The sequence below is a fragment of the Centrocercus urophasianus genome, unplaced genomic scaffold (genome assembly GCF_019232065.1).
Source record: "Centrocercus urophasianus isolate 14NV4802_14NV808 unplaced genomic scaffold, USGS_Curo_1.0 seq_2, whole genome shotgun sequence".
Taxonomy (NCBI): domain Eukaryota; kingdom Metazoa; phylum Chordata; class Aves; order Galliformes; family Phasianidae; genus Centrocercus; species Centrocercus urophasianus.
In genome coordinates this window covers 4,062,450-4,071,949 of record NW_024884755.1, presented here as the reverse complement: position 1 = coordinate 4,071,949, position 9,500 = coordinate 4,062,450, and the positions used below count along the sequence as shown (strand labels likewise).

The 9,500-nt window shown below is 41.1% G+C and overlaps 1 protein-coding gene across 3 annotated transcripts in view; it reads left to right on the top strand.

Moving 5' to 3' along the window:
• NKD1 (NKD inhibitor of WNT signaling pathway 1) overlaps positions 1-9,500 on the top strand; it is a 106,399-nt gene that overhangs the window by 457 nt on the left and 96,442 nt on the right. Inside the window, exons 1-4 of one of the 3 annotated variants that reach the window (XM_042821466.1) lie at positions 112-172; positions 309-465; positions 606-638; positions 836-996. In XM_042821466.1, the coding sequence (XP_042677400.1) occupies positions 441-465; positions 606-638; positions 836-996 (219 nt within the window). In that variant the 5' untranslated portion in view covers positions 112-172; positions 309-440. Of the gene's footprint in view, positions 1-111; positions 182-308; positions 466-605; positions 639-835; positions 997-9,500 lie in introns of those variants that run through there. The other 2 variants (XM_042821467.1, XM_042821465.1) reach the window with 2 other exon arrangements.

Genomic DNA, 9,500 nt, shown 5'->3' with positions numbered 1-9,500 from the left:
ACCTTACTTCACCCACCGGGGAACATGATTGACACCTCATTGAGATTTTTTTTTTTTTGGGGAGCCTCCAAAAGGCTCGCTCGTCCCTTTCATGTACCGCCGCGGCCCAATGGGAAGGCGGAGGCTGCCTGCAAGTGGTCTAATCTCAATGAGGTGTCAATCATGTTCCCCGGTGGGTGAAGTAAGGTCTTTTGTAACCGCCTCTGTCTTTGGGAAAGAGAGGAGAGAGGAGGAAGGCTGGAGCTGAGAGGGGGACGCCGGACCGTGCTGCAGGAGGGAGCTGAGATTTGCTCTTGCTTGTGCTTTAGCAGGGAGAAGCGGAGCACATGGATTTCTAAACACGCTGGGATTTTATACAGCTACAAAAATAAGAACGACAACAGAACCTGACCCTACCGAAAGCAGTCAAATGAATCGTAATTGCAGATCAATGCAGAGAAATGGGGAAACTTCACTCGAAGCATGGTTAGTTCCTTTCACTTGCTACTTCCTCAGTCCTTTCCCCTTATTCGGATTTTACTTGGTTTGTTGCTGTGATTTTATACTGGTGTCTAACGATCTCCCTTTATTATTTCCCTCACACACTTTCCTCTGGATCTGCCTAGCCGCCGTTTGTAAACCCAGGGAAAGTCCGGAAGGTAGGGATGGCTGCTCGCTGCTAGTAACTTTCACCGCGTTTCCATGCCCGTCCCCGCGGCTGCCCCCGGCCGCTGCCCTCTCCCCAACTTTCCGCCGCGCTCTGCCCGCCCGCTCCGGTCCCGCTCCCGCTGCGGGCTCCCCGGACCGGCCGGGCTGTGCGGGCGGCTCAGCGGCGGCATTGTCTCCTCTTTTCTAGGTGATAGTTTTGCGGTGAACGCCTCTCTGGCTCGCAAAGGGCTGGAGGACTGGATGGTGAAGCAGAAATACTCCGGGGGCAGCGGCAGCAGCAGCGGAGGCAGCAGCTCGGGACTTCAAGGCTGCCAGCACCGGGCTGCTTGCGGGCTCTCCAGCGGCAGGGTATGTCAGCTTCCTGGCTGCGCCCCCTCCTTTCTTCTTTCTGAAACGGGGGAAACCAAAAGCTCTTTCTCCATCTCTCTCTCCTTCCCGAGGGCCGGTTGTGCGAACGCAGGGGTTGCTTTACCATAGTGCTGCTCCAGGGGCTGCCTCGTGGGTGGTTTCCATCTGTCTTTTGATGAAGTTGGGAGCTGCGGAGCAAACTTGGTGCTGGTACAAAAGCCAGGGGAGTAGGTGGGGACCTGTCTGCCAGTGTCTGGGTGGCACGATTGGAACAAAACCCATCACAAACGGGAATGAACAGAGAATCGCTGGAGAGAAGCCAGTACCCAGTGTGTACAAGCTTGTGTACCCGGATTGATGCACAAGTTTGCCACGATTTGGCAGAGCACTTATGGAAAGGAGATGTTCCCTACGAGTTTATTGTTATTTACTTGCTCTGTGCTGTTAGTGTGGGGCACACGTCACTTGTCCTGGTTGTTATCACATGCTGGTCGTTTTCCAGCCTTTCTCTTTCCTCCAGTTCTCTTATGTAAAGCTGCACTGGAGGAAATGTTTAAGCTATTTGTTGATCTTTTTGTTTGCTTGTCCCTTTAAACAAAAAGGCATGATGGGAGATGAACAGATGAACAAAGGCAGTTGTGCTCAGTATGGTCCTCATAGTATGATTTCAAGGTATGATCCAGAATTTATTGATGTTTACTGAAAGACTCCCATTGACTTCCATGAGATCTGGATCGAACACTGAAAGATGCATCAATGGAAAAGTAACCTGAGAGATGGGGAGATTGGAATCTGTGCTTCTCAGCAAGGAATGTGGCTTTGAGAGCACAAGTAGAGCAGGGCCACCAGACCTCCAACAGACTCACTACATTGTTAGCCACTACTTTTAATGTCAGAAGTCTGCATTTCTTCTTTCTGGGGGAAGGAGAGAGAGCTAAAAAATGACTTGTGAACTGGAGAAGAGATGAGGCAGACTTCATGTTAGGTGTGGTCTTGAATTGCATGGATGATGCGTAGAGTGGAAAAAGCTGATAACTCTTTAGATTTCTTCAGTATTGTATATAGAGGAGGCTAAATTGTTTGAGAATCACTGGAAGTGAGGTGAGGAGGGTAGGATAGCCCTTATATCAATAAGTGCTTGTAGATGATGAACTCGATCGCTTTGCTTGGTGTTCACCTTGCAGCTGTCTGGTTTTAGTGATTTCCATTGTATTTTACTTGGAGACTGTATGTTGACATTAGTAATGGTACATACATATGTGATACAGCTGCAAAGAGTTAAAATGTGCTTTTAAGTTATCTTTCATCATCCTCATTTTTGAAAGTCAGGTTTTTCAGATGTGTTCTACTACTCACATGCTCGTTTTCTTGGAAAGAAAGTTGAACTCACCAAACTAAACACGGTTTTAAAATATAAACGTCTAAATTGCTGACTTCAGCTTTGAGAATGAGAATGTATTTCATGAGAGTAGTTTGCTTTCTGGAAAAAAAAAATCTTTGATAATAAGTATACTTTGGTATTTAGAAAACTTTAGTTCTGTGAAGTCTGCTCAGCTGGAATGACAACAGAGCGAAGTATCCCGAGTTGTCCTCAGGATAGCTCAGCAATTAGCAGGCCATTAACTAAAAATTAGCCTGTATTTTTTACTACATTATAAAACTGTAAATAGGTTTAAAAGCTCTGTTCCCATGAGGCTTTTTACTGTCATCCTGATAAAGCTGTTTCAGGATGTTTGAAAATATTGGGAATTTATTGGCTAATATATTTGATTCTATCTGCATGCATATATGGCCTGCTAATTGATTCAGTTCATTTGTCATCCTATCACAGTCACACTGTGACAGCTTCACTGAAGTTCTTTTAAAATACGAACTTTTGGTAATATGGATGCATTTCTAATCCTACATTGGAAACAGATGTGCCATATGTACAGTCTTTGACAAGGATTATGGAGCTGTTGACTCCGTAAATGAGACTGCACAACTGTTTCTCTTCTAAGATGTCTTTGATCTCTTATATAATTATACCAAGATTCAAAGTGGATTGTTGCCTAACTTCTTGGTTCTCCGTTCACCTCTAGGTGTAGGAAGGCTACTAGTCACTTCTGGTGGCACTGTGTGTTCTCTCAGTGACATAGTGTAGTTGCTCTTGAATCAGCCAAGGGTTCTTCTGCTTACTGCTTCAAAACTCCTCTTAAAAATGTTCAATTAGCTTGTAAGACTCTGTGGAATGGAACAGCTCTATTGTCATGACTAGAAAACTTGGTTTCTCTTTGGAACTTCTTTCCCCTGAAATAGATCTTAATTGCCACTTCTGTGATTTATGGCAGAAAGAATTAGATCAAACACCAATGAAAATATTTGCAGCAAGAGAAACATTAACTTGAGTTCAAACAACAAACAAACAAAAACCAACAAGAAAACCAACAGTGGTCCTGGAAATAATTTTCCTTTTAGGAGTCCTTAACCAGATGTTTGTTGATGAAGATTTCGTGAGCATTTCACCTATTTGGTGAAATCCAGTGTAGTTCCAAAGAGCTGTTGATGTAAAACACAATGCTGAGTTGCTTCCATTTCTGAAACTGATGATTTGGCTCATTTTGATTAGAGGTTGAATATGATAGTGAAATTTGATGTATGTTACCCCATATAGGCCAAAAATTCTGTGTTGGTTGCAGTTGAAAGACTGGTTCCCTCAAGAACAGAGACACTGAATTGTTTCACGTAAATTCGTCATCCAGAGGAGATGACCCTGAAGTACAGGAAGATTCGTGTAGCCTTTTAAAAGAGTAATGAATGACTAACATAGGAAAGCAATGAAATTTCATTTGTGCTCCTCTCTAGTCCGATTTAATTTGCATGGATGACTCTCATGAAAAATTTGTGGAGGGCAAGTCTTTGTCAGTTTGGTCACAGAGCGTTTGACACAAGTAGGGGCTTCAGCATGCAGTACTTGTTACCTTCCTGAACTGAAGGTTTGAGTTTTCTTGGTTGGAGAAGACTTCCCTCATCTGATATATTTCTCCCCAGCACGAATTCACTGGGATATGAGTAATCAGTGTCCAGCTATTGCAAACTGCATCTGTCATCTGAGATTGATCTTATAGTGGTAAATTGTTGGGTGAAGGCATGAATCCAGAGAGGGGAGTGTATTTAACATGCGCACTTCTGGTGTGTAAACAACTTTCTGCTCTGGGCTAATTAAGCCATTGCCACCCGCCCAGCAGGGGCTGCTCTGCTCTAAGTGTTTTAATTACTGAGGAGGCTGAGGGCTGGTCACACCCTTTTCATTCTCCATCACAGAGAATTAAAGAGGAATTTTGTTGCATCCATGAAGAGAGTCAGATTCTATTTTCAAAGCTAATTAAAACCACTGGAGTTGTAGATCTGTTAGAGCAAGTGAATGCACTTCTTTTGCTGCTTTATGAATGAGTTAACTTGTGCCTGGAGATTGAGAGGTTTTCTGGCACTGTGGATTATCCTGTATAATTCTTAAGTTTAAATTTATTCAGCATGTTTATTTTTGCAAACCATTTCTGGAGATCAACATTGTTTGCAAATATACATGTATTTATTTATTTAACTGAGAAGTAGTTCTGTGCTAGAGGGGAAAATGTTAAATATGACATTGCTTAGTTCAATTTATTTTTATCTTCAAAGCCATATGACATTTTGCAGTTTTTTGGTTGTGCATCTCATTGAAATCAGTATTTGGGACTGGAAAAAAAAACTTGTTTTTAATTAAATTTCAAACCAGCTCACAGTGAGCCAAGTAGCAAGTAACAATTTCAGGTGAAATAGGAAAGCCTTTGGCTTACCATTTCTGCAGTAAAGGACTGCTTGGTGCTAGTGATCCTCAGTTCTAACTTTATTGATATTAATTAGAGTTGACTATCTGGTCTGGGGTTGATGCAGTGGGAAATGCTGAGGCAAATCGCTGTTTCTTAGTTGGGGCTTGTTCTCCATTTGTTCTATGCCTCTAACTGCCACTGACATTAATGGATGTTCCTTGCGTGACTAACGGGGGACGAGGGGCCAGTCTCAGCTTTACTGTTCTTCTTGCATGGTCCTTCATTAATTTTAGAAAAAAAGTTCTTCCTAATTCCCCACTGTTAGATAGTATGTGTTTGTGTATGTAAAAATGGATAGCCTTATGAGAGGTGCAGCTGGATAGAGTACGCATCCAAAGTGAAAATGATAAGCAGAAATGAGACTTTTTAGTGGCCTGTATAAACTCTATGGTCTTAAAGGCTGCTGAAGTGAAAGATTTAATTGTAGCACTGCTTTTGGGTTCATTTTATGGATAGAATGACATTTGAAGAACTCTCTTCTTGCTAGTATGGTAATAAGATCAGTTACAAATTTCCTAAGGTGCTACCTTGTGTGATGGCTTGAGATGATCTTTTAAACTGAAATACTTTCAAGTACACTAGTGGCAGTATTGTATAAATAATTACTTGTATGGACTGAGAGGTTTAGAACTCAGCCAAGCTATGTATTTACATGACAGAAAAAATATTTTGATACATAAAATGTTATGTGTATGGTATTTAAAATAAAATTGCCAAACTTGGTATTGGAAGATAGAGAGGCAAAATCTTATTTAGTGTTATAATTTGGTGCCAACAAACCCAGATAATTTAATTAGTGGTGCACATAGTCTATCTTGACAGCTCTGAAAGTATTAGTGCCATGGTGATGAGATTAGTGAATTGGCCAATATTGTAGCAGAAAGCTGGATTCCAAGGGAATTATCCTTGAATGATACCAGTTGGTGCAATTAAAAGCCACAATTCAGTTGCCATATGGAAAGTGTTAGACATCCTTTCATGGTTTCAAAGTTATGTGCTGGAGGTTAAATTGACATATGAAGAAAAGGATAAATTAAATATTTTGTGTTATGAAATTAAAAGTTGACTTTGCTTGAGCCATATGGAAGAACTGCATGGAAGGCAGTGTGTATCATCAGGGCTTGTTTTATAGATGTTTTAGATTTAACGCGGTGCATCTTTGCGATGTTGATTGGAAAGCTGAATAATTCGTGAAGCTTCTGCAAACAATCTGATTAAAGCAGCTTTATCTAGAAGCTGGGTGAAGTCCTCACCTTGGTGATGCGCCATGGCGCTCTGTTGTTGCTGGTAGTCCCTCTGGGTTCAGTGAAACTTGAATCTCTCTGAATGGGAAGACCTTCGTCATGGAGTAAATTTTAGGTAAATTAGGACAAAAAGTAACAGTGATATATTATTTAGTGACTTAAATGTAAGTAATTTAATCCAGACGTTGTATTAAAATTTTACTTATAACAAGAAGGGGAAATTTGTAGCACGATTGTTGACATATGGCAACGTTCCTTACAGCAGCGTTCATTAACGTAAAGTTTTCCAGTAAGCTTTGTGAGATCTGTAATAAAACCCAGGAGGAGCTCTGTAAGTGGGTATTTGTAGGCACCCTTCAGAAGAGCATCTTAGTTGACTTTTATGGTTCCTCTTGGGTTGGGGTGGGAACAGACCAGAGAGAAGTCTCTTGAGTATTGAAACTTTGTAACAAAGATAGCATTTTCCGAAGTTGGGAAGATAATTGTTCAGTGATTGTATTTAAATCAAAATGGAACATTCTTTTCCCTGCTGCAGATGTTGGCCTTTATGGAAATCCTCCTGGATGAATTTTGCTTTGTGAATGTCAGTATCATAGCATAATTGAGAATAAATACTAGATGTTGAAACGTGTAAAATATTTGCAGTACTTCTTGGTAACTAAGCCCTTTTCTAGTTTGTTATTATACTGGTCTGAGGAGTCAGATGGGAATTTTCAGACTATGTGATATGTATAGATATCTTCTATGGAAAATGAGGTATAGGTTTAGTTTAAAAAAAAAAATAATAATGGGAAGAAATGGTCAAGCAGAATTTTCCCCAGGAATTTATTTAGTCATATCTGCCAACATTGGCAGCAGAACTAAGCTTATATTTATTCCTGCGGAGTAACTACTGCTATGGGAGATTGAGCTGGACTGTACTCCATTCAAGAATTATTAGCCAGGTTCCAAATGCAAAATCTTCATTGTATCTGATTTCTGAGCAAAGCATGTTTGTATTGGAGTATCTCATGATGCTTGTCTTGCAGTTGTGGAACACCAGGGGCGTTAGCTGTGCTGAAAGCTCTGTGCGGGGCTGGATACTATTGCTACTGCACAACCTAAGTGCGGAGGCCTGTATGTGTTCAGCTGCTGCTGTCCTCCTTTCTCTTCCAGGCATGTGGCTATACATTGTATCTGCTGTTTGCAAACATGCGATTTTATTGCCATCAGTCATTTGGCAAATCTCGTATCCCATAATTTGCTGAATAGAAATAACAGTTCTGAATGCGTGAGATTCTTTTTCACGCTGGAGAGTCCTGTGTATCTCCTTAAGCAGGAAAATCCCGTCTTACAATTAGACTACAGTCACATAAGCTGATGTCCATTGTTGAATAAGAATTGGTCCATTGGCTTTGCATGGGACTTGACATTCAAAGAGGCTTATATCTGCAGCTAAGTGTCCAGGCACGCTCCCTAATACCTGCCGTGTGCTTCTTGTGTGACCTGGTGGGCCTGTCATACATGAGAAATAATTCTGTCTTAGTCGTATACAATCAAAATGTTTGGGAAGGGAATGATGTGGTACTTGAGAGGTCCTGTAACAGCTGTGAAGTTGAGTTCCACTGATCTTGTTCAGGTGGTGTGACCTATTGTGTATTACAGCCCGATCAACATCCCTGTTGTTTTAGGCTACTAAAACTTCCAGTGGAATAAATCCTTTTGCTTCTGTGAAGACCATGCCAGAGAGGCTGATGTGCTGTATCTTGCCCAAGAGCTCCTCAGTGGTCAGTAAAGGCTAGTAGAAATGCATCTAAAGGATCATATGAGACTACTGAGCAGGGCTAGGAAACACCTCCTCTTCCCTGATTCAAGGTTTTTGCCAAAAGTACATGTAAAACAATTGCTGCTTAAATCTGAAGCTGTTGATTAATGCCTCTCCTCAGGGAAGCAGCTTTTCTGCTTTTTCTCTGAGCTCTGAAAGCTTGATGTTCTTTGATATCTCTTGTCGCTCTGAAAATTCAGTGGAACTCTGAAATTCATTTGTCTGATGGTGAAAGGATATCCTGCTTATACCTTCAGAGTGTCATCTACCAGTCCTGTGTTTGGTTGTAATGGAATTTGGATTTAAATACGGGCTCAGTATTACTGGTGTCTGAGAATGAGAGACCTTCTCCTAAAATATGGGAAGAGATCAGTAAGGTTTTGAGCAAAAATTGTAGCAGAGAGCTTTTAACATGCCTTGATTTTTCAGCCATGTATCCTTGGGCTTCAGACTAACAAATGCTGGCAGTGTATGTAACTTTAGCTCAGAGATAGGTTGTCATGTAGTCAGAATATTCTCTGCACCGTCCATCCAGAGAAATACTTTGTGTTTTGTGAGTAGGGTGGAATTTAATGCATTTGGGGGCATTACTGTGGCAGCTTTAAAAGGATTAAGTACATTGAGGCTCCTATTAAAGTATAACGTTGTGATTCAAGATCTGTGAAAGAAAATCATGCATGGGTGTTTGATCTTGGGGTGCAGCCACACATGCTGTGAGGCATAAAATAAGGGGATAGACTCAGTAGGGAAGTGACAGAACAAAGTACTGTCTTGCAGGAGAAATGGGATTTGGGAGCAGCCTTGGATCTTTTGATACGTGCTCTGTTGCAAATGATGAATGGTGCAGAGGTGGCAGGTTTGTCTTGGGGGAGGAAGGAGAATGGTGGGTAATGTGTCGCACTGCCCTCAGAGAGACTTTTCTGGCTGATTCCCCAAAGATTTGATACTGATAAGGGCTAAGCTGCTTCCTGTTGTCCTATCTTACAAATCTTTTATAATTCTTAGAAGGTTAGTTTCAAAAGATAGCTTTACAGCTATTTTACCTTCTTTACTTAAGTTGTGTGTGTTAAGTAGATATAAAGAACAAGTGCCTGTTTTGGGGAGCAGGAATTTTCTCGGAGCTTAGAGTGCCCCAGTCTCAAGCTTCAGAGTAACAAGTAGTCTCTGTAGTGCATAAGATGCTGCGGTTAAGCCTGTATCAGTGTTTCAGTAATAAGCCACTCTTTTTGAAACAATAAATAATAATTTTGCTTGTGAACTTTCCAATCTCTCTCTGTTCACATAGTGTACGTGTGTATAAACTACAGACACTCATTCGCCTATAAAGTGAGAACATCATAGTCTAGCAAACAGAATATCTGTCATTCCAGCTGAGCAAGGTCTAAGGCAATAACCCAAAATATCCTGGAAGAAATTCTAAAAAGCATTGAAGAAATCAATCGTCAGATCCTGGAGGAAGGTCTTTGATGTAATCCTGGTAAGTTTATACTGGGAGCCTGCCTATTTCTTTATGGTCAGCCCTAGACTTTCTATATGAAAAGTGGATCAAATAATTTTATATGCTTCTGCTAAAAAAAAAAAAAAAAAAAAAAAAAAAAAAAAAAA